This window comes from Oryctolagus cuniculus, chromosome 1, assembly GCF_051225735.1.
Source record: "Oryctolagus cuniculus isolate XC-2025 breed Fujian yellow rabbit chromosome 1, ASM5122573v1, whole genome shotgun sequence".
Lineage (NCBI taxonomy): Eukaryota > Metazoa > Chordata > Mammalia > Lagomorpha > Leporidae > Oryctolagus > Oryctolagus cuniculus.
This window is the reverse complement of record NC_142867.1, coordinates 135,046,252-135,071,705: the sequence shown is the minus strand read 5'-3', so window position 1 is coordinate 135,071,705 and position 25,454 is coordinate 135,046,252. Positions and strand designations below refer to the sequence as shown.

The following is a 25,454-nucleotide window of genomic DNA, read 5'->3' as shown; positions in this document are numbered from 1 at the left end:
GTGCAGGGCCCAAGCACTTGGGCCATCCTCCACTGCCTTCCCGGGCCACAGCAGAGAGCTGGACTGGAAGAGAAGCAACCGGGACAGAACCCAGCACCCCAGTCGGGACTAGAACCCGGGTGCCAGCGCCGCAGGTGGAGGATTAGCCTAGTGAGCCACGGCTCTGGCCTCTACCTTTACTCTATTAACCATGACCATAGGCTTCCTTGTTTAAACTTGTCTGCATAACTCAGGGGAGCCAAATCCTGTTCGAACCCTAACAAAATCATATTTTGGATACTAGTCCCTTATCAGAAGTAACTTTCAAATACACACTTCCATTCTGAAGGTTGTCTTTTTACTCTCTGACATTACTATTTGAAGCACAAATTTAAATTTTTATTAAATTCAATTTAAGAATTTTTATTTGGTTATTTATGCTTTACATGTCATATTTAAGAAACCATTGTATCATCTAAATTCACTAATGTTTACACCTGTTTTCTTCTACAGTTTTTAGTGTATAGCGCTTATATTTAGGTCTTTTCATCCACTGTGGCTGATTTTTGTATGTAGCATGAAGTATGAGTTCAATTTCATTTTTTTGCATGATATTGTCTCAGCACTTTTTTTTAAAGATTTATTCATTTCTTTGAAAGTCAGAGTTACACAGAGAGGAGAGGCAGAGAGAAAGTGAGAGAGAGAGAGAGAGAGAGGTCTTCCATCTGCTAGTTCACTCTCCAATTGGCAGCAACAGCCAGAGTTGAGCCAATCCAAACCCAGGAGCCAGGAGCCTCCTCTAGATCTCCCATGTGGGTGCAGGGGCCCAAGAACTTGGGCCATCTTCCACTGCTTTCCCAGGCCACAGCAGAGAGCTGGATCAGAAATGGAGCAGCCATATGGACGGCTTTACATGCTATGTCACAGCACCAGCCCCTCAGCACCATTTATTGAAAAGACTATTTCCCCATTGATTATCTCCATACTTGCCAAAATTAGATTAGATAAATTACTTTTTTTTTTTTAAGATTTATTTTATTTATTTGAAAGACAGAGCTACAGAGAGAGGTAGAGACAGAGAGAGAGGTCTTCCATCCACTGGTTCCCAGATGGCCATTGTGGCCAGAGCTGCACCAATCCGAAGCCAGGATCTTCTTCCAGGCCTCCCACGTAGGTGCAGGGGCCCAAGGCTTGGGCCATTTTCTACTGCTATCCCAGGCAGTGGACCGGAAGAGGAGCAGCAGGGACTAGAACCAGCGCCCATATGGAATGCCGGCGCTTCAGGCCAGGGCGTTAACCCACTGCGCCACAGCACTGGCCCCTAGATCAATTACTTTAACAAATCATTGAACTAGATTTTTTTGTTCTTTTGTAACTTTTAAGATATCTGACACCTTATCTAAGTTTCCAAATGCATCAGTGTGAAGTTACTCGTAACGGATCCTCTTAAAAGATTTTAGGAGCAGCATTTAGTGTAGCAGGAAGATGCTGGTTGAGACGCCTGCATCCCATATTGGAGTGCCTCAGTTTGAGTACCTGCTCTGCTCTGGATTCAGCTTTTTCCTAATGTGCACCCTGGGGAGCAGCAGATAATGGCCATGTACTTGAGTCCTTGCCATCCACTCAGAGGACCTGCATAAAGTGCCCAGTTTCCAACTTTAGCCTGACTCAGCCCTAGCCATTGCAGGCATTTGCGGAGTGAGAAAGTGGATGGGAGTTGTCGATCTATATCCAACTCTCATATAAAACATTTTTAACTTTTTTTTTTTTTTAATTTAACATATGGGCCGGCACCGCGGCTCAATAGGCTAATCCTCCACCTGCGGCGCCAGCACACCGGGTTCTAGTCCCGGTCAGGGCACCAGATTCTGTCCTGGTTGCCCCTCTTCCAGGCCAGCTCTCTGCTGTGGCCAGGGAGTACAGTGGAGGATGGCCCAAGTGCTTGGGCCCTGCACCCCATGGGAGACCAGGAGAAGCACCTGGCTCCTGGCTTCAGATCAGTGTGGTGCACCGGCCGCAGAGGCCATTGGAGGGTGAACCAATGGAAAAGGAAGACCTTTCTCTCTGTCTCTCTTTCTCACTGTCCACTCTGCCTGGCAAAAAAAAAAAAAAAAAAAAAAATTAACATATGTAGGACAGTGGGTAATGTCTGTTTCACTTTTTTTTCCATTTCACTTCTAATTTTTGTGCTTCACATTTTCACTAGTCTTGCTAAGTGTTTGTCTTCAAAAAACAACTCTTAGCTTTTGTTAATTACATTATATTCACTTTCTATTCTACTAAATTTTTATTTTTTCCTCCCTTTTTATGATTTATTTGTATTTTTTTATAATTTAATGGGATAAATGCCCAGCTCAATGATTAACCTGTATTCTTTTCTGATACATTTAAGATATAAAATTCCCTTTAACAACAGGTTAATCTCCACTCCATAAATTTTGATTTTGTTTTCATAATTCAAAATCTAGGACTGGCATTGTAGCCTAGAACCAGAGCCCGTATGGGATGCCAGTATTGCAGGCAAGCGGCTTCACCCACTGTGTCACAGTGCTGGCCCCAGCGGTCAATTTCTGTAAATGTTCCACATATGCATGGCGGGGGGGGAAGGCACTATACACATGTTGAATATAGTATATATGTATTGATTGTCGAGTTTAATTGTATTTTTTATCCCTCCAACTTTTTCCTCCTTGAGTGCATAATCTTCCTCTATGATTGTGGATTTCTCTATTTCTCCTTATGGTTCTGTGCATCCAGAATTGTTGTAAGTTTCTGGGTGAATTAGCCATCTTATCAACTGTCCCTCTTTACTAAGTCTTTTGTCTAAAATTCTACCTTGGGAAGCACCTGCCTCCTGGCTTCGGACCAGCGCGCTGCGCCGGCCGCAGCGCACCAGCTGCAGTGGCCATTGTGGGGTGAACCAATGGAAAAAGGAAGACCTTTCTCTCTCTCTCTCTCTCTCACTGTCTACTCTGCCTATCAAAATAAATAAATAAATAAATAAATAAATAAATAAATAAATAAATAACTGGCTAGTGTTCATACATCTTTCTACAACCCTTCACTTTTCCTATTTCATGATCTTTGCACGATCTGTGTCTCTGTTATATAATTGGGTTGTTACCTGATGGTGGCTGCTTTATTGGAGGATTTAGCCTACTTGCATCCCATATCAGAGCCCCAGTTGGAGTCTCAGCTGCTCCGCTTCCCTTCAGATCCCTGCTAATAAGCCTGGGACAGCAGGAGAGGATGGCCCAAGTGCCCCCTGCCATCTCTGGGGGACACCAGGATGGAGTTCTAGGCTACTGGCTTCTGCCCAGGCTAGGCCCTTGCAGCCATTTGGGGAGTGAACCAGCAAATGGAAGATCTCTCTATCCCTGTCTCTGTCGCTCTGCCTCTCAAAATAAATTTGAAAAACAAAATTCTCCCTTTCTCTGCCACCCTTTCAAATAAATCTATAAATCTTTGAAAATAAGTCACTGCTCATTTAATGCATGTATTTACTCTTTTTGCTCATCACTCCTTCTTGCTCTCCAAGTTCCCATCTAGTATCATTTTCCCTCTACTTAACAACAATTTCTTTCCGGTATAGTTGGAGAAATTTTTTTTTTTTTTTGGTGTAAATTTTCTTAGTTTCCTCTATTGTACCCTATCTTGAAAAAGGGTTTTACTTTTTATAGGACTCTAGGTTGGCAATTATTTCATCACTTTGGATGTGCCATTCTATTATCTTGATTCCCACTGTTTCTATCAAGTCAGTTGCCACATTTTTGGTCAAGATATTACACCTCGCCGGCGCCGCGGCTCACTAGGCTAATCCTCCGCCATGCGGCGCCAGCACACCAGGTTCTAGTCCTGGTCGGGGCGCCGGATTCTGTCCCGGTTGCCCCTCTTCCAGGCCAGCTCTCTGCTGTGGCCTGGGAGTGCAGTGGAGGATGGCCCAAGTGCTTGGGCCCTGCACCCCATGGGAGACCAGGAGAAGCACCTGGCTCCTGCCATCGGATCAGAACGGTGCACCGGCCGCGGTGGCCATTGGAGGGTGAACCAACGGCAAAGGAAGACCTTTCTCTCTGTCTCTCTCTGTCCACTATGCCTGTCAAAAAAAAAAAAAAAAAAAAAAATTACACCTCATCTCTCTCCCTGCTGAAGATTTTCTGTTTTCAACATTTACACAGGTATGATTTTCTTCGAATATATTTTACTTGAGACTTGTGGGACTTCTGAAATGTATAGCTTGATGATTTTCCTAAGTTTAGAAAATTCTCAAGACTTAACTCTAATCATCTCTATTTCTCTTCCTGGGACCCTGCTTAGTCTTAGCTGCTCTGTTTACATTGTTTTCTGGTTCTTTTTTATGCCCTTTGTCTCTGTGTTCGTCATCTGATTTTTTTTTTCCTTTTATGATCAAATTAGCTGTCTCTTCAGCTGTTTCATCTGATGTTAATCTCATTGATGTCATAGGAAGCAATTGATTGGGGCAGCAGCACAGTGGTGATAAGAATTCACCAATGCCAGTGCTGTGACGCAGCAGATTAAAGCCTTGGCCTGAAGCATGGACATCCCACATGGGAGCCAGTTCGAGTCCCGGCTGTTCCACTTCCCATCCAGCTCTCTGCTATGCCCCAGGAAAGCAATAAAGATGGCCCAAGTCCGTCCGCTCCTGCACTCATATGGAAGGTAGAAGCTCCTGGTTCCTGGCTTCAGATTGGCTCAGCTCCAGCCAATCTGGGGAGTGAACCAGCAGATGGAAGACCTCTTTCTGTCTCTACCTCTCTGTAACTCTTTCAAATAAATAAAAAATAAATCTTAAAAAAAAAAAAGAATTCACCAAATAGTAAGCAGACCTAGATTTATTGAAAACACTGCCAGGAATCAACCCACAAGCAGACAGGTAGGGGCTGACAACTGCTGCCAACACAGGCTGTAATATGAGGGGTACACTTGTAGTGGCAACCCCTTCTTAGAATGGCCATTCCATACACTCGCAAGCGAGCAGTGGGCAGGACAGCCAGAGGTCTTGTGTTGCAGTAGACTACAATTCGAGAAGTATACTTATAACTGCAATATCTTCTCAGGGTGAGTTTGCTATGGTCCAGCTTTTCCCAGGTAGGTGGTTGGCATTGCTGAGCAGAGATGGAGAGCTTGTATTGCCTATAGTGTGCAGCCTCCACCAAACGCCCTGGGCCCACCCTCTAAAATTAACTTCTTAATTTTAGCTATTACATTATTTCTAGAATTTCCATTGGCTTTTAAAATCCCAGTTCCCTACTAAGAGGTTCTGTCTTGGCTTCCTGTGTCCCTCAGACATACTACATAGTTTAGTCCACGATTGTGAGAGCTTCACATGGTGTCTGCTAACTCCAGAATTGGATAAACTTGCCCACTTAGTCACAAGCTGTGCTGGATTAGAGCACGGGCCAATCCAGGGAAGATTTCAGAATGTACAAAGTGAAGAACGTTGACTTCTTGCAAGCAGATTCGTTCCAAAGCAAAGACTTGAAGTTCATGCCCATTTTTTACCCTTCCCATTTGCTACTTACATGTGCCCTTGAGTTCATTCTTTTTTACGTTAAAATCTGTTCGGAGATTATCATGCAGGTAACTTGAGTGTCTGCTTAGCCCATGGAAGTACAGACCAATGGCTACAAATTTGCAAGTGGGAAACAAAACTTGTTCCAACCCAATCAGAATGTAGGTCAAGTCAGCCAAGTTTTCTGATTCTCCCTTTACTAGAAGGCAGACTTTTCTCATCTAGTGCCATGTATGCTGAGGTATCTGGGCTTCAAGTGCCATCCTATTGGAGATGATAAAAAATCACTGAAAGAGTAAGTAAGGAAATAATAAGACTTCATGAAATACTGGAGTTATAAAAACGAATCATTTGGGGTCAATGCCGTGGCATAGTGGGTAAAGCCACTGCCTGCAGCGCTGGAATCCCATATGGGTGCCAGTTCAAGTCCTGGCTGCTTCACTTCCCATCCAGTTCTCAGCTATGGCCTGGGAAAGCAGTGGAAGATGGCCCAAGTGCTTGGGTCCCTGCACCCGCATGAGACCCAGAAGAAGCTCCTGGCTCCTGGCTTTGAATTGGCACAGCTCTAGCCATTGCAGCCATGTGAAGCGTGAACCAGCAGATGAAAGACCTGTTTCTCTCTGCAAATCTGCTTTTCAAATAAAATAAATCTTTAAAAAAGAAAACGAATCATTCAGTCATACCCTCAGGCAGCTTATATTCCAACACAGCAATGGCTCTCAACTTGCGCCCCAGGGAATATCTGCCAATGTCTGGATTTTTGGCTGTTTGGAAGGATGCTACTGTAGAGACCAGGGATGTTGCTAAATATCATACAATGAATGGGACAGCCCCCTAAAGGAAAGAATCATCCTACCAAAAATGTAGCAGTAGAGTAACAGAGAAACAAATAAGCATTAAAACACACACACACACACAGGGTATTATTATGTACAATATTAATTTGGAGGGCATGAAAGTGGGCACAGGAATTCATGAAACACATGGACACCTAAAGCTTAAACTGAATTGGAAAACTATGAAGGGTTTGGGGAGGCAAAAGGATCACAGCCTGGACACTCTGAACATGAGTATGAAAGTGAGGAGTTGGGGCCAGCACTGCGGCTCAGCGGGTTAACACCCTGGCCTGAAGCACCAGCATCCCACGTGGGCCGGTTCCAGTCCCGGCTGCTCCACTTCCTATCCAGCTCTCTGCTGTGTCCTGGGATAGCAGTGAAGGTGGCCTAAGTCCTTGGGCCCCTGCACCCACATGGGAAACCTGGAGGAAGCTCCTGGCTCCTGGCTTCGGATCGGCACAGCTCTGGCCGTTGCAGCCAACTGGGGAGTGAACCAGCAGATGGAAGACCTCTTTCTCTGTCTCTGCCTCTCTCTGTAACTCTGTCTTTCAAATAAACCAAATAAATCTTAAAAAAAAAAAAAAAAAAAAGTGAGGAGTATATTCCCTTACGGGTTTAGAAAACTACAGATAATCTGGTAGGACTAAAACTTATGGGCAGATGAGGTAGGCAGGGAGTAATGGCGTAAGATGAGACTACAGTGAAATCAGAGGCCAGAACACAAAAGGCCTTACATATCAGAAGAGCTCAGACTTCACCTTGGCAGTAAGGTCGCAGGGAGAAGGTTGATAATGAAAAGAAAAAAATATTTTAGAAGGATCATTCTGGCATCATTGCAGATTTAAAGGCAAGATAAAGAACAACTAGCAAACCACTGGAATAATCCAGACCAGAACCAAAATCACAGCACTGAGCGATAGGTGGAAAAAAGAGTACCACAGCCAGTCTTCAGTGTCTGCATATCAAGAGAGGAAATAAGGCCTCATCTCAGTTTTCAAGCACCATGCAGAGACAGAACACAGAGGAACATGCAGAAAAAAAGATGATGAAAGATAATGCCATCCCACTTAGGTTTCTTGTTGTCAAAGAGCTACATACACATACAGATGTGACTACTATTAGAACATATATCAGCAATATCTATATTTCGTGTGCTTTGAACTCTGATTATCATGCTTCAAACAAAAATGGAAAGTAATTTTTTATCTTTTCTTCTATATTTTATGTCTGTTTATCTTACTTTCAGTTGTTTGATATTACATTGTTTTCATTAAAATAAAGCACAGGGCTCAATGCTGCGGTGTAGCGGGTAAAGCCCTGCCTGCAGTGCCAGCATCCCATGTGGGTGCGGGTTCGAGTCCTGGCTGCTCCTCTTCTGATCCAGCTCTCTGCTATGGCCTGAGAAAGCAGTAGAAGATGGCCCAAGTGTTTGGGCCCCTGCACCCGCATGGGAGAGCGGGAAGCTGTGCCTGGCTCCTGGCTTCGGATAGGCACAGATCTGGCCATTGCAGCCATCTGGGGAGTGAACCAGCAGATGGAAGACCTCTCTCTCGCTCTCTCTCTCTCTCTCTCTCTCTCTCTGCTTCTCTGTAACTCTACCTTTCAAATAAATAAATAAATCTTTTAAAAAAACACAGTGTCTTACTTTATTATTTAAGCATTTGTTTAATATTTTAAAATTCAACACTTTAATTTAAACGTTTTAAGATAAAAGTAAAAATAACTGCTTTTTAAATATAACTCTGTAGCAGCAAAGTAGAATTGTAAAGAGCCTTTTAAAAACTCAGTACTTACAACAAAACTGAAGGAAGGTTTATATACAGATATCTAAAAAGATGTTAATATTTATAGATAAATGCCTTATTTTAATCCAATAAATGAACTGTTTCCTGGAAATTAATAATCAAGTTTTTAAAAAGCCACTTAAAATAAACTATCCTTGAAAATAAGGCTTTTAAATCATTCAACATTATCATGAAATAGTAACTTGTTAACAAGATTTACATTAAACATACCAAACAAATATTTACAATCAGCAAAATAAAAATTAGCAAAGCAATTTGCATCTTGAGACCTGGTATTCTGATTCACTTGATTTTAATTTTTTTCTCTAAGAATAAGGCTATAAACAAGTATTTTGAGTACTCAACGCAGAAGTAAACATCCTATTTATAAATAACTTTCATCAATACAATTCATCAATTAACACTAATTCAATACTTTAGCAATTATCTTACGTTAAATGGCAGATCAAAAAATCTGTCACTACATTTCTTCACTGAACAATTAGTATCAAAAGTTAATTTATTAAAAAAACCCTACTTCTACAACAAAATGATTAAACACTGCAAAATTAAATTGGAACAGCTATTTTTCTTTTTTACAAACAGAAAGCTTCAACACTGAACAAACTTAATTCTAAATATTTCCTTGTTGTCTTGAATTGTTCTCTAATACAATTTTTAGTAAGTTATTTACTTAATCGCTTCTTCAGGCTCTCCAGGTGTTCCACATTAACATCTTCTAACGCCAGCACCATTGCTTTAGATGATGAAGGATTATATGAAATAGTCATGAGACAGCACAGATCTATTAGATCTCTCTGGCATTTCTGCAAACCTTCCAGGAACTTTTGGTATTGAAGAGGATCCTTTTTTAACCGTTTCATTTCTAGTACTGAAAACCCTATCAGACTAGTAAGTATCTCATCTACAAAGTCTACATCTAGATATGCGGTACCATCAGAAACCTTTGCAGTTATACTCCAAATTCCACCAGAACTTGAGAGATTTCCAGTTAAAGTTACAATAAAGGCTTTCACTTTCACAGTTGCAACTTCCTTTGACTTGCTGGCCATTAAAATGGACAAATAGCTAAAGGGTGGAGAATACAAATCCACGGCAAGAGAGGAATCCGTGTTATTCACTGATGACCTTAAAGGACGAGTCTGTAAATGATGATCATTTTCTTCAGACCTTTGTGAACTCTTTCTCGGTCCACAGTTGAGCAGCTCTCTGTTTAACATTTTATTTGTCAAAGAGTGTCCACCTGAACTGTTAATGGTTTGCTTAGTTTTATCATCTATCTCTGAGTTCTCATGTTTATTTGCAGAATCCTGGGTCAGGGGCACATCATGATGTACTGAAAAAACACTACTACTACTTTGGTCTCTAGAAGATGGACAACCAAAAGACTCGTCTTCATTAGCCATTTGTTCAGATAAATTTTTTTCATTCCAGCTATTGTTTCCATTTTTGCAAATCAAAGAAAAATTATTAGCAGTATTAGGTTTATGTGAAACCCTCTCTGTACTTCTATCTGTGTTTCTGTTTAAAGCCAACAGCTGCAATTCTTCAGTTTCCATCTGTTCTTTCTGGACAGTTTCTTCTAAAAGCAAGGCCTCTTCCAATGAAAAGTCATCTAATTCCTCATCAGTGAAACGCATAGACTGCTTTGGTGGTTGCTCCTTTGATTTTGGTTCAAGACTTGACTGTCCCATGGGAATAATATTTGAAGAACTACCTGAGTTGAAACATCTTTCCAAGGAGGTGATATGATTTCCTGCAAGCTCATCATTCTCATCAAGACTTGCCAAGAGTTCTTCATCAGAAGGTCCTAAGGCAGGATCCAGATTATCTGTAGCTCTGGGGATGTTCTGGTTTGAATTAACTGGGATGACTGCAACTGCGGGATCAGGTTCCCCAAGTAATCTTGCAAGTACTGTTTCTTGGGCATATTCTTCTAACAGAGCATCGACTTCACCTCCTAACACCTTCACATTCTCTGGTTTCAATAAGAGAACACCAAGACGGAAAGAAATGTTTCCATGAATCAAAATTTTTGTACCTGGAGAAAGATTACTATGAAGAGCTGGAATAGTCTGATACTCCATTCCCTGCATTTGTACAATTCCATCAGTTAGCTGTAGCATCAACATTCGTGAAGGTTTTGCTTCCCAAGGTTTTTGGGTTACTTGTGTTTCAGCTGTAACTAGATCGTTTGCTGTATTCTTTCCTCTCAGCTTCTGTATCTGGGAATATGCAGGTTGGCTCACATCAACCAAGGAGTTAATCTGAAGAGCATAAAATCCATTCAGTTCTCCTTTTGGAACTTCTAAAATACCATCAGGTAAAAGAGGATGCTCTAAATCTCTCAGATCCGTAAGTAGCCATTGTTCAAACACTTGTTTATTCATTTGTGCCTGACTCAAACTGACATTACTGTTTTCTTCTTGGATCCAGTTAATACAAGCTTCCAGCCACATCAGAGGCACTTTAACATGCCATGTAGCTAAAAGCCAGGTTTCAACTCTTAATGCAATACTAGTCACACTCATTTCCTTTAAATAAAATAATATGCTTCTGTTACCTGAAAACAAAAAATAAAACTGTAATTCAATATATTTAAGTACAATTCTATAATTATCTACAATGCACAAACAAGTATAACCGTACCCTTTAGATTTTTCTCTTTAGCATCTGAAAACTGTTTACCTTCTACATGGCCAAAATTCAAATCCCACAGGTAACCAGTTAGTGTTATGAGAAAAGTGAAAGGTTCCAGACAGATACATGTGTGAAAACTGTCTCTGTCAAATCACAAACTACGTCACCTAACAGATTTCTCACCTCCTCTAACCCCATGTTTTCATCTCCAGCATCTGTCCTACGGGGTTGTTGTGAGGGTTACGTGAATACTTGTAAAGTGCAAAGCCAGACTTATGAAAGACACTCAGCAACAATTATTACATTAACATGGTAATCAGATTCTAAGCATTTGAAATTTAAAATTTAGTTAAGGGGTGGGCATTCAGCACAGCTGTTAAGATACCATTTGGGACTCCTGCACCCCATTTCAGAATGCCCAGGCTTGGGGCCCACCTCCTCCACTTCCAATGCAGCTTCCTGCTAATGCAAACCATGAGGGGCAGCAAACGATGGCTCAAGTATCTAGGTCACTACTACACACCTGGGGAGATCAAGACTGAATTCTGAGTTCCTGGCTTCGACCTCGCTGCTGTGGGCATTTGGGAACTGACTCAGCAAAGGATCTATCTCTATCTGATTCAGATTCTCTCTCCCTGCCTTTAAAAAAATAAATAAACTCTTTAAAAAAATAAAGTTCAGTGAAGATACAACGTTCACTAAGGTTGTTTTCACATCCACAATTCTATATTCAACGCTATTAAAACTTATGCCACTTATAGGCCGGCGCCGCGGCTCACTAGGCTAATCCTCCGCCTAGCGGCGCCGGCACACCGGGTTCTAGTCCCGGTCAGGGCGCCGGATTCTGTCCCGGTTGCCCCTCTTCCAGGCCAGCCCTCTGCTGTGGCCAGGGAGTGCAGTGGAGGATGGCCCAGGTGCTTGGTCCCTGCACCCCATGGGAGACCAGGAAAAGCACCTGGCTCCTGGCTCCTGCCATCGGATCAGCGCGGTGTGCCGGCCGCAGCGCACTGGCCGCGGCGGCCATTGGAGGGTGAACCAACGGCAAAGGAAGACCTTTCTCTCTGTCTCTCTCTCTCTCTCACTGTCCACTCTGCCTGTCAAAAAAAAAAAAAAAAAAAAAACAAACTTATGCCACTTATGTTTGGTCATTTAGCACTTAAATATGTGATCTAAGGATAAAATTACAGATGTAATAGTAGACTTTGAACTAATATAAAACATCTTGTTAGGCAAAATATTCTCGAGAGTCCAGCCAGGAAAATATATTTGCTTCTGATTTATCAGTATGGTAAAGCACTAAAGACCGATCAATCACATATTCACAAAAACATACTTTGTTCCTTCTACAGAAGAGGATAGAAGAGGTAACATTTATTAATGTTTTAATAAGCCCATAAGAAAACTTACCACTTGGAACAGCAGCAGGGATTCTGACGACAGGATTTGGAACTGGCTGTTCAGTGGAGTTCCTGATACCTCTACTGCTCAGAAATGGCCCTGGGAGATAAGCAGTAAGGGTGCCAAGATGAAGCTTTAGAAAGAGTCACTGGCCTACTTTCATGAGGGCAAGAGTTTGATGGTACAGTTTTCCAGAGTCCTGTTATCAATCAGGGTTCAGTGGAAGCAAAAATAGAATAGAAACATGAGGTTTGGAGTGAGTTAACAAAAACAAGACATTCTGAGAAAGTTACACTCCCTCTAAGCCTGTTTCCCTATCTATGTACAAGTGTACTTTAAAAAGTTTATGAGAAAATAGAATTAGGAGTTATTTATTATGGTATAAAAATATTTTGAAATCCATGCAGTTTTTTCTTTAAAAAAAAAAAAAGATTTACTTGGGGCTGGCGCTGTAGTGTAGTAGGTAAAGCTGCTGCCTGCAGCACTGGTTCCAGTCCCAGCTGCTCCACTTCCCATCCAGCTCCCTGTTAATGCGCCTGGGAAAGCAGGGGAGGATGGCCCCAGTCTTTGGAACCCTGTACCCAAGTGGGAGACCCAGATGAAGCTCCTGGCTCCTGGCTTCAGTATGGACCAGGCCTGGCCGTTGTAGTCATTTGGGAGTGAACCAGCAAATGAAAGACTGCTCTCTCTCTCTCACCCCTCGCCCTCACCTCTCCCTCTATAACTCTTTCACTAAAAATAAAATAAATCTTTAAAAAAAGACATTTATTTGAAAGAATTACATGGAGAAAGGGACAGAAAGAGCGAGAGCGAGGGAGAAGGTGACGGTGATGGCATGGGCGAGGGAGAGAGATCTTCCATCTGCTGGTTCATCGCCCGGATGGCCACAATGGCCAGGGTTGGGCCAAACTGAAGCTAGGCACTTCTTGAGGTTCTCCCACATGGGTGGCAGGGGCCAAAGTATTTGTGTTATTCTCTGCTGCTTTTCCCAAGCAAGGAGCTGGATCAGAAGTGGAGCAGCCAAGACACAAAACGGGCACCCATATGGGATGCTGACATCATAGTCAGCAGCTTTACCTACTATATCACAACACCAGCCCCGCAGTTTTTTCAAAATACACATGAACTTTTTGAAGATCTCTTGTATACACAAATATAACATTTTTTGCACCAAAATAAACTCATCTTTTAATTCCATTTTCCAGAAACTTTTTGAATCCTCAAAGGAACATGGAAAAAACATGTTTGATGCAGTGATTCAGAATATAACTCCAGGGCCCAACTTTCACTTTCAGATTCTGTAACTCCAAACAAGCTACTCAACGTCAAGGTACCCTACTTATATGACCTGTAAAATGAGAAGAATAGCACTTTCCTCATAGGCTTATTATGATTAAATTAGTATGGGGAAAAGTAGCACCTGGCACATAATAAGAACTCAGTAAATGTAAACTATTATTAGAGCATCTATTACAGCACTTGAAAAAAAAGCAGTCACTCAAAAACTAGTCATTGTTATTTTAGGTTAAATGTTTCCCACATTGGATAAAGTCCTAGACAACCCTGAAATTAGTGAACTGAGACTTTTTTAAAAGTTCTCAAAGAAATAATCTACTTACTTGAGACTGCAGGAGCTTAAATGCTGAAAATGCTAGCAGAGTTCACCCTAAGCTATTTCACACCGCATCCCAAACCGCTGAAAGAAGTGCAGCAGTGCCCGAGGAACGCTGCAAACTGAACACCCTTTCATGTTTCTTAGCAACTAGAACTCCTATTATGCCTCTACACTTTTCTTCCACTTTGCTTCTATATATACTACTGGTACATGGCAAATGGGATCTAAGTGCTCGCTACCATTAAAAATTTTTAAACAGTCCAAAAAAGAGGACATGGAAGCATACAGCTCTCAGGAATCTACAAACATTCATTTAATTTAAAGAAAGGTTAACATTTAAAGAAGATAGGGCCATAGTAGGTAAGGCCACCGCCTGCAGTGCCATCATCCCATATGGGTGCCAGTTCAAGTCCCAGCTGCTCCACTTCTGATCCAGCTCTCTGCTGATGGCCTAGGAAAGCAGAAGATGGCCCAAGTATTTGGGTCCCTGCACCTTCGTGGGAGACCCAGAAGAAGCTCCTGGCTCCTGGCTTCAGATGGACCACACCTCTGGCCATTGCGGCCATTGAGGAGTGAACCATAGGATAGAAGACTTCCTTCTCTCTCTCTCTCTCTCTCTCTCTCTGTAACTCTGCTATTCAAATAAATAAATAAATCTTTAAAAAAATTTTAAAGATGGGGAAGTTAAGGTTATTACAATTACATAACTGATGAATCTCTGCATCAGAGAAAATGAGACTATTTTAAATTATATGTGGAAGGGGCTAGCACTGTGGTATAGTAGGTTAAGCATCCACCTGCAGCACTGGCATCTCACATGGGCGCTGGTTCAAATCCCAGCTACTCCACTTCCAATCTAGCTCCCTGCTGATGGCCTGGGAAAGCAGTGGAAGATGGCCCAAGTGCTTAGGCCCCTGCACCTGCGTGGGAGACCTTGAAGAAGCTCCTGGCTCCTGGCTTTGAATTGGCTCAGCTCTGGCCATTGCAGCCATGTGAAGAGTGAACCCATGGATGGAAGACCTGTCTTTCTCTCTCCCTCTCTCTCTAACTGTTGTTTCTCAAGTAAATAAATAAATCTTTTTAAAAAGTATATATGGAAAACAACATAAAAATCCAAAGGTGGGGCTGGTGTCATGGCATTGTGGGTAAAACTACCACCTGTGATGCTGGCATCCCATATGGGTGCCAGTTGGAGTCCCAGCTGCTCCACTTCCGATCCAGCTCTCTGCTATGGCCTGAGAAAGCAGTAGAAGATGGCCCAAGTGTTTGGGCCCCTGTATCCATGTGGGAGACCCGGAAGAAGCTCCTAGCTTCTGGCCATTGCAGCCATGTGGGGAATAAACCAGTGGATGGAAAACTTCTGTCTCTCCCTCTCTCTGTAAATCTGCCTTTCAAATAAACAAAATAAATCTTTTTAAAAAAAATTCAAAGGTAGGAAAGGTCCCTGCCTGTTGTAAAGAAAATAAACTATGTAGAGTTTGAAATATATGAAATCAGTCTGTCTCTTTTTTTTTTTTTTTTTTAAGATTTAGTTATTTATTTATTTATTTTGAGAGATAGAGTTACAGGCAGTGAGAGGGAGATTCAGAGAGAAAGGTCTTCTTCCATTGGTTCACTCCCCAGGTAGCCGCAATGGCCAGAACTACGCCGATCCGAAGCCAGGAGCCAGGTGCCTCCTCCTGGTCTCCCATGGGGTGCAGGGCCCAAGCACTTGGGCCATCCTCCACTGCACTCCCAGGCCACAGCAGAGAGCTGGACTGGAAGAGGAGCAACCGGGACTAGAACCCGGTGCCCATATGGGATGCCGGTGCCACAGGCAGAGGATTAACCTACTATGCCACAGCACCAGCCCCATCAGTATGTTTCTTTAACAAAGAAACCAAGAGTTCTTTCACAAGCTTCCTGATTTATCAAATAGAAATACCTTCAACCTTCTTGGTAAAAAAGGAAAGCAAAATATAGAACAGGCTATATGGCATGCTAACTTCTATATACAAATTAGAGGGAAGTAAGCACATGCTTACACACTTACAAACCCATCAAAGCCATCTAGAAGGATCTGTAATAAACTAGATACAACTAATTGGGCACTAAAGTCATGCAGCCTGCAGGAAAAGAAAACAGACTGAAAACAATGTGGCCAACATTCCAAAAGCTCTAGAGTCTACTATGCCATGTAAGGAGCAAAAGACTGGAAACAGACTCCTTGCCAGAACTGGGCCAAAAACTGTACCTCGCAACAGCAACCTGTAGCTTATGGAGGGAGCAGAGCTGCCCTGAGCCTACATTCACACATGGAATACACACAAAAATACTTCAAAAAGTTCACAGAACAGGGGATTAAAAGTAGGAGGGTAGGCACTGTGGTGCAGCAGTTAAACTGCTGGCTGAGATCCATGTACCCAGTATCAGAGCACCTGGCTTCAAGTCCTGCCTCTGCTTCCAATCCAGCTTACTGCTAATATACACCCTGGGAGGCAGCAGGTGATGGCTCAAGGACAGGTTCCTGCCACCCACATGGGAAACCTGGATGGAGTTCCAGGCTCCTGGCTTTGGCCTGGCCCAGCACTGGCTGTTACAGACATCTGGGGAATAAGCCAATAGGTAGAAGATCTCTCTATCTTTTCTCTCTCTCTCTCCCTCTGCCATTCTGCTGTCCAAATAAATTATACATATTTATATAATTTATAATTATACATATAAAGTAGTAGTCTATATTTTAGGTAAAAAATTGTTTGAAATCTATGTAGTTTCTTCATAATATACATTTTTCACAAATCATGAAAAAACTGCACAAAAAATTTTTGCATCAAAATAAACTCAATTTTTTTTTTACACTTATTTTTTATTTAATTGAAAGAGTTACAGAGAGTAGATAGAGGGGACAGAGAAAGAGAGGTCTTCCACCCACTGGTTCACTCCCCAAATGTCCACAACAACCAGCGCTAGGTCAAGCTGAAGTCAGGAGCTCAGAGCTTCTTCTGGGTCTCCCACCTGGGTGCAGGAGCCTAAGCACTTGGTCCATCTTCGCTGCTTTCCCAGGCACATGAGCAGGGAGCTGGATTGGAAGTGGAGCAGCTGGGACTCGAACTGGCATCCATATGGGATGCTGGTGCTGCAGGCAGAGGTTTAACCTACTGTGTTACAACGCCAGCCCCAACTCACATTTTTAATTCCATTTTCCATGAACTTTGTGAAGTACCCCATGGTTCAGAATTGGGATATTCAAAGTAAACCCAAGGGGCTGGCACTGTGACACAGGGTTAAAGCCCCAGCCTGAAGCACCAGCATCCCAAATGGGTGCCAGTTTGAGAACCGGCTCCTCCACTTCTGATCCAGCTCTCTGCTACAGCCTGGGAAGGCAGTAGAAGATGGCCCAAGTCCTTGGACCCCTGCACCCACATGGAAGACCCAGAAGAAGCTCCTGGCTCCTGGCTTCAGATCGGCATAGCTCCGGCCAGTGCAGCCAACTAAGGAGTGAAACAACAGATTGAATACTTCTCTTTCCTCTCTCTGTGTAACTCTGACTTTCAAATAAATTTTTAAAATATTAAAAAAAAAAAAAGTAAACCCAAATCTCTAGTAAAACAATTGACGTTGAACTATGTCAGCCAGATAGGCTAAACTTCAAAACCACACAAAAGGGGGAAAACTTATCTAACATAAGTCCTCAAACCAAAATTACCATGAGCTGCATCAGCAGACACAAAAATAGAAATCTGGACCTTATACAATATAAAATTAAAACAGATTAAAGATCTGAAGATAACACCTGAAACTATAAAACTAGAAGAAAACAGATATCATGAAGTACAAATAGCAGAAGCAAAAACAGACAAATGGGACTTTAAAAACTTAAAAAGGATACAATCAACAGAGTGAAAATCCACAGAATGGGAGAAAATATCTGCAAACTACATATCGGATGACAGGTTAATATCCAACATTGATATAGTAATAAATGTATATAATAGTAAATAGTATACATACATATAAAACTCAACTTGATAACAAAAAAGCAAATAAGTAGGCAAAGCTCTTTAAAAGACATTTCTCCAAAGATATACAAATGGCCACCAGGCACATGAAAGTGCTCAACATAACTGATAATAAGAGTAATAATGTAAATCAAAGCCACAATGATATATTGCCTTACAGCTGCTAGGGTGGTCAATATTTTAAAAAACAACAAGAAAGAAAGAAAAAATAAATGTTGGTGAGGATGTGGAGAAATTAGAAACCCTGTACACTATTAGGGGAAATGTAAATTAGTACAACCATCAAGGAAAACAACATGGAGGTTTCTCAGAGAACTAAAAATAGAACTATCGTATGATCCAGCTAGCAAGACATAAAGAAAACAATATATAGCGCAAAAGGAGTAGAAAAATGTTATAAATAGAAATAATAAATAAGATGGTAGAAATGTCTAAATATGTCAACAATAACAACGAATATGAGGGGCTGGTACTGTGGCACAGTGGGGTAAGCTACTGTCTGCAATGCCAGCATCACATATGGATACTGGTTCAAGTCCCAGCTGCTCTGCTTCTGATCCAACTCCCTCCTAACGCTCCTGGGAAAGCAACAGAAGATGGCCCACTTGGGCCCCAGCAACCACGTGGGAGACCCAGAAGAAGCTCCTGGCTCCTGGCTTTGGCCTGGCCCAGTCCCGGCTATTATGGAGTGAATCAGTGGATGGAAGACTTTTGTCTCTCCTCTCTCTGTACCTCTGTGTTTCAAATAAATAAATAAATCTCTAGCAAAAAATAAAAACAATGAACATGTACAGGTTAAACTCACCAGTCAAAAGATGCTTTCATATTGAATAAACCACATTCAGTTGTATGCTTCATAAGTGACCTAAAACAAAATAACACCAAAATACAACATTAAATAAAATCATGGCCTATTAAAATGTCCAATCACAATTCCATGAAGCCATTAAACAGTGACATCATATTTACAAATACTGTGATAGCTGTACTTACAAAACCTACACTTCCAAAGTGCTGTTTTCCTGCATCTGTTGTCATTTTTTTCTAACTCAGATATTAAGCTAGATGTGTTGTGCTCCGTTGCATTGATTCAGTAGGGTACTTACTGCCTCCACTAATATTTAAACACCACAGTTCAGGCAAGCGAACCCAGAATCATTCTCAAAGGTGTTGTGGTAACGTGATGACAATCAACAGATAAACTGAAATCAGGACAAAGTGTACTTTCAGTAGAGCTATAATTGCTTAAGTAAATTAAGTACAATTATTTATCTAGCATAAATGTGCAATTACAGTTAAGTTGCTTACAGAATCTTTTGTACTATAAATCTCTTTGGATACAGTACAGGTCCCTAATTTAGTATTATATGCAACCGAATAACAGATACGCTATTTTCTACCTAGACCTCGTTAAACACCGGGAGATAATACTGTTGAGACTTCCAAGAGGAGGAAGAAAGACTGGCTAGTTGTGATTTGAAAAAGCCAAGGCTGCACAGAAAATCAAACAAGGCCAAATTTTAGAGAGATGAATCCTATTCCCAGCAGGTACAGATAACACAGAGAACTGGAGATAATGGTTTGTTAAAAATTAACTAAAACTGCTTAACCTCAAAGTAATAACTTGTGATAGAAAGAGTATTATTAACTATATGAGTGATGAATAAACTGAGGCATGGAGATTAAGCCATAAAGATCACACCGAGAGGCCAGCATTGTGGCACAACAGCTTATAATGGTGCTTACGACAACAGAACGCCATCTAGGAATCCCACACTGGACTGCCAGTTTCAGCCTCTGATCCAGCTTCCTCCTATTGCCCCTGGGAAGGCAGCAGATGATGGTCCAAGTACTTGGGCCCTTGTTATCCATGTGGGAGACCAGAATGGAGTCCCTGGTTTCAGCCTGGCCTAGCCCTGGCTGTTGTGGCCATTTGAGGAGTAAACCAGGGGACAGACGATCTCTGTCTCTCTGTTACTCTTTCAAATAAATCTTGAAAAGAGAGAGAGAGAAAAAAAGATCATACCAAGTAACAGACCTCTGCTAATCTCCATTCCTATAACTTCATCCTTTACCCTGTTGACTTAGGTGCAAAGGGAAAGTGTAGCCAGTCCCTACTGTATATAAAACTCACTTACATAAATAGCCATTCTAAAACACACCACCATTAAAATGAACAGACTTGGGGCCAGCATTGTGGGGCAGTTGGTTAAGTTGCCTGTGATGCTGGCATTCCATATGAGCACCAATTCAAGGCTCATCTGCTCCACTTCTAATCTAGCTCCCTACTAGTTGCCTGGAAATACAGCATATGATGGTCCAGTGCTTGGGCCCCTGCCACCCGTGTAGGAGACCCAGATGAAGCTCCTGGATCCTGGCTTCAACCTGGTCCAGCCCTGGCCCTTGCAGCCAGGGGAATGAACCAGCAGATGTAAGATCTCTGTCTGTCCCTTTCTCTCTGTAACTCTGCCTTTCAAACAAATAAGTAAACCTTAAATAAAGCAAAGACTTGAGAGCAGGATGTTCGGACTAGCAGCTAAGGATGCCTACAACCTGTATCAGAGGGCCAAGGGAGTTCAATTCCTGACTCCATTTCCCTGTCAATGCAGACCCTAGGAGGCAGTGGTGACAGTTTAAGTGATTAGGTTCCTGCCACCAGGTGAGAAATATAAATTTGAGCTCCTGGCTCCCAGCTTCAGTCCTAGCCTAACTCCAGCTGTCGTGGTTATTTAGGGAGAAAATCAGTAGATGGGTGCTCTTTCACTGCCTTTAACATAAAATTTTGACTAATCCAATATATCAATCTTATTTGGATCCTTATTCAAAATGACCCATTAGTTAAAAATCTGATTAAAGGTGCTAGCATTGTGGCACAGAAGGCTAAGCTGCTGCCTGCAACGCTGGCATCCAATATGAGCACCTGCTGGCTGCTCCACTTCCAATCCAGCTCCATGCTAATGCCCCTGGGAGAGCAGTGGAGGATGGCTCAACCACTTGGGCCCCTGCAGCCATGAGGGAAACCTGGATGGAGTTCCAGGCTCCTGGCTTCAGCCTGGCCCAGTCCTATAGTTGCAGCCATTTGGGGAGTGTACCAGCAGATGGAAGATCTCTCCATTCTCTTTCTCTCCCTCTCTCTGCAACTCTTTCAAATAATTAAAATAAATCTTTAAAACCAACACCACCAACAACAAACCCTGTATTTTAAGAGTAATGGATCAGATGATTTTTATTATTTTTATTTATTCCAAACAGGTACTTCTGGGCCGGCGCCGCGGCTCACTAGGCTAATCCTCCGCCTTACGGCGCCGGCACACCGGGTTCTAGTCCCGGTTGGGGCGCCGGATTCTGTCCCGGTTGCCCCTCTTCCAGGCCAGCTCTCTGCTGTGGCCAGGGAGTGCAGTGGAGGATGGCCCAGGTGCTTGGGCCCTGCACCCCATGGGAGACCAGGAAAAGCACCTGGCTCCTGGCTCCTGCCATCGGATCAGCGCGGTGCGCCGGCCGCAGCGCGCCGGCCGCGGCGGCCATTGGAGGGTGAACCAACGGCAAAAGGAAGACCTTTCTCTCTGTCTCTCTCTCTCACTGTCCACTCTGCCTGTCAAAAAATAAAAAAAATAAAAAAAATAAAAAAAAAACAGGTACTTCTTTGTGTTACTGAACAAGGCAACTGACAAAAACTCCTCTCAGCTGACAGTTGGACAAATTCTAAGAAACACTGCTTGGCAAACCACAACAACTAAATTGTTCCATCAGTATGTGCCAGTCCTAATTAATAAAATTCTCTCCAAGTACTACCCTCCAGGATTTGAATCTCAACTTCTTTAACTGACATACTATAATTTTATGGTAATGTTATCATAATCAAGCAATAATAGAAAACTCCAGTGACTAAAACCCCAAAAGATAACCAAGACATTTGCAAAACACAAGCAAATATGAGAGATGCTTAATATTGTAGAAGCATTCAAATATAACTATTCTCATGTATTGTACCAAAAAGTCAAGAAGTCTGGAGAGGAAACTATTAAATGCACATATATTACATGGAATTCTTCAATTAACAGTAAAGTAAAATAGATGGCATAATTGATTGGAACATGGCTATAGCCAACTACAAATCATAACCATCCAAATAAAAAGATGCTGTATGATAGGATTTTTCCCTCATAGGTTAGAAAGCTGATTAAGATGTTTAATTCAATGGAAAAAGTGTTATATAAAGTCTGTATTATAAAGTTTAGACTGGGTTTCAATAATTGAGACCCTTGAATTATTAAGTAAACTGTATTACTTGCATCTAGTCCTTAAGAGACTTAACGTTTTCATGCATCTCTTTCTGGAGAAATTTGGTAACCATAGTCACGGCAGGTAGGAGCAGCTCTGAAGGAAAGGTTAGCCAGGGCGGCACAATTTCCCATTCACCATTACACAAAGAACAGCCCTCACCCTCAAGAACACCACTGTCGAAGAAGAGAAAAACAAATTACGAAAAGATGGTTTCCAAATTGTACACCGATATCATGTGCATACAAAATAATCCACTTCTTTTGCTTTTCAGAACTAATGCTAAGGAAACGATCAGAAATGAAAACAAAGATGTATGTGCCAGAATGTTTATCACTGTGTTTTTATATTGTGGAACAAACAATCTGTTCAAAATTAGAAAAAAAAAATCATATAGATTGCATTGATCCACATGAAATGGAAGGCTAGGGACTCTAAAGAAATATTACTAAGGACTATTTAGTGACACGAAAACACATTCACATTTTGTTAGTAAAAAGCCAGATATAAAGCTTAATCCCCATTAGTTTTATAATCAGGAAAGAAGATTAATTTTAAAAAATTAATTAATATTTTCTGCATGATAAACTTGGCCGACCACACTAATCTATATTCTACATCTTGACTGCAGGAACCAAACAGAATAGAGTAGGAAAATTCTATCACTCACCACTAAGGCATATTTGATTTATGGGTTAATTTTCAATCAGTCTCTCATCTTACAATTTTTTTCATAGAAAAAGAGGTGGCAGGACCATCCTTTTGGGCATTTTATGCAGCATTCTACCAACAGCTAAGATTTAAAAGCACTAACAAATATTTAAGTCAAGTCCATGTTCCATTATCTTTCCCTAAAGGTAGCTCTGCATTTTCATTCGCTGGATGGATTTCATGGTAATTCCACAATTTTGAGAAGGTATTCTAAATATTAGGGAGGGAACATTTATATATAATTGAAATCAGAAATAAGTAATCAGAGGAACTGCCTGTAGATCCTTCATATGTAATGTTAAAAAAAAAAAAAAAGAATAGGCTTGGGAGTCTGAAACAGGACTCTGTTATGTGACCTTGGGACCATGGCTTCTCTTAGTCTTAATTCCCTCATCCATAAAACAAAGACAACCATAATTTACTCCACAGGCTGTAATAAACTTCAAATTGCCAGCACAGGCCTAGCACATAGTGGGGAACTCAGGAAATGGTAGTTAAAAATAATCATCCAGCTGGCTAATGCACAGTCTCAATTATATTAGCCTATTGAAAGAAAGTAAATTCCACTGCTAATACTAGTTCTAAATTCAAATCCAAAATGACCACTACATCATACTATCATTTATACCAATTAATTACACCGGACATCAGCCTCTACAATTATCAATCAAGTTGGCAAGACCTTGAATGAACACAGGTGTATGCAAAAAGTTCTTGGAAAATGCGTACTACGAAAAGATTTTGCACAGATTTTTTTTTTTACACCAAAATAAACTTATCTGTCAATTTCAGTTTTCCATGAACTTTCTAAAGCACCCAGTATTGCTGGGGAACTCTTAATTTAAATAATGAAAGGATGGGAGAAAGACCTCCTGTTACTTACAGAGATTTAAAAAATAAGTTAAAAGAGGTAAGACAGAAAACAAACAGGTTAAGGACTGTTGGGACAACCAACTCCATCACAATGCCATCTGGAGGCTGAGCCAGTCAGGGTCCAGCAGGTCCAGTGCAATTGGGAGGCTCCTACACAGCACTGCACGCTTGGAATTCCTCCTCATGTCTGATTATCAACACAGAAAATGATGGCTGAAACAGAAACATGAACTCCAAAGAAAGTACTATGATTACAGTCCCACTTACGTGCACATCAGTATCAGTGAAACGTTCCAGGTTTCTGATGACAGATTTTATCGCATTAAATGTTGCCAACCCTGACTGGCACAGGAAATCTCTGTAAGTGCAAGTATCCCTGAGCCCCTACAAACATGCATCAATTCTTGGCTGAACGTTTCATAAAAATCCGAATTTTCTATCTTAAAGCTAAAATGTGAGTTAAATATCACCAACAAGACTGCACAGCCTTCATGGTAGGGGCTGCATGATATGGGAAATTACACTGCCACTTAAAGAGAACTTCTAGAAGCTCCACAACACCGGACGTGATCCCTGAATTGTATTTGTTAACTCCCCTCCCAAGATGTCAACGCTGAGATCCTGAAGTCCTCAGTTTCCCCTACAACCATCCAAGGGTTTTCTTCCCAATCAGGCAGGGAGAGAATGGATGGATGGATGTCACCACTGCATTTAAAAGGACGCTGGTGCATCCTATTTTGCAAAGTGTTGAAGAAGGGAATTAAGTTGCAATAAGAATGAATCAGCACAAACCCATCACCAACTTAAAAAAAAAAAAAAGTACGTATTCTGCTCCCGGCGGGTTTAGCGCCCTTGTGTCGATGTTAACATCTTTCTGCCTCAACAAGTTCGCGCCCGCAGGTGCAAGGCGGCGTTCAGGACGTGGAAAACGGGTACTCAGGGCTGCGACTACCCAGGTCTGTCACAGACGCAGAGTGACCTTAGGGGCCTGAACAAAAGAAGTCATCAAGCCTTAGGCCCCGGGGCTGGGAAGAGGAATCGGCACGAAGCGGGAGCGCGGAGCAGCAGGAAAGGACACCTAGGTGAGGGCGAGGGGTTTTGTCAGCCTGCAGCACGGTCCCGGTGCCCGCGGCTCGGGCGGGCGCGGCAAGAGCGAAGGGAACCCGACTCCGACGCCCACACAACGTGCTCCCGCCATCCGCACTCGGTTCAGACGAATGCGATATTTACTTCCCGAAACTGCAATAAACTACGACAACACTATAAATGATCCCCTCCACCGCGTTCTTCAAAACAAGGAAAAGAATGAACAATCTCGTCAGAAACGGAGGAAAAAAAAAAAAAAGCCTGGGGTCCTCCCGCCACCCCCAACCAGGACCGAGCGCGGACGCCGGCCCGGACTCGGGCTCGCCCCGCGCTTCCTTCCCGGGACCCCGCTCGCCGGCCGGGCCTCCGGGGGTCCCGTCCCGCACCGCCCCGCAAGCCGGGCGCGGCCGGGGGGCGTCCCGGGGACCCCGCGACGTGTGGACGGTGGGGGCCGGGCGTCCCCCGGGGCCGAGCACCGACCTGGGCGTCCCGCCGTCCGCTCGCGCCACCGCGGGCCCGCAACGGTGAGCACGGAATTCGGCCCGGCGAGCCCGCGAACGATTTTTTTTTTTTTTGCCTCTTCCCGCCCGATTTCCCGCGCGCTTCAGCCCCTCCCCCAGTCCCGACAGACGCCGTCTGCCCTCGAAGACGCCCCTGCGCCGCCCCCTCCCCGTGCGCGTGAACGAGGCCGGTTCTCGCGAG

At 42.6% G+C, this 25,454-nt stretch overlaps 1 protein-coding gene across 4 annotated transcripts; it reads right to left on the bottom strand.

Moving 5' to 3' along the window:
- Positions 1 to 7,990: 7,990 nt before the first annotated feature.
- Positions 7,991 to 25,454, bottom strand: RMI1 (RecQ mediated genome instability 1). Of its 4 annotated transcripts, none has more exons than XM_051833757.3 (4): positions 25,233 to 25,454; positions 18,607 to 18,666; positions 12,198 to 12,287; positions 7,991 to 10,713 (listed from the first exon to the last, which is right to left on the bottom strand). In XM_051833757.3, exon 4 carries the CDS (start codon positions 10,679 to 10,681, stop codon positions 8,816 to 8,818), a length of 1,866 nt encoding a protein of 621 aa, XP_051689717.1. In that variant the 5' UTR covers positions 10,682 to 10,713; positions 12,198 to 12,287; positions 18,607 to 18,666; positions 25,233 to 25,454; the 3' UTR covers positions 7,991 to 8,815. The 4 variants fall into 4 exon arrangements, with proteins under 4 accessions (XP_051689717.1, XP_051689714.1, XP_051689713.1 ...); XM_051833754.3 differs by having other exon boundaries at positions 12,198 to 12,387; positions 25,233 to 25,451; XM_051833753.3 differs by lacking the exon at positions 25,233 to 25,454 and adding an exon at positions 23,934 to 25,144 and having other exon boundaries at positions 12,198 to 12,387.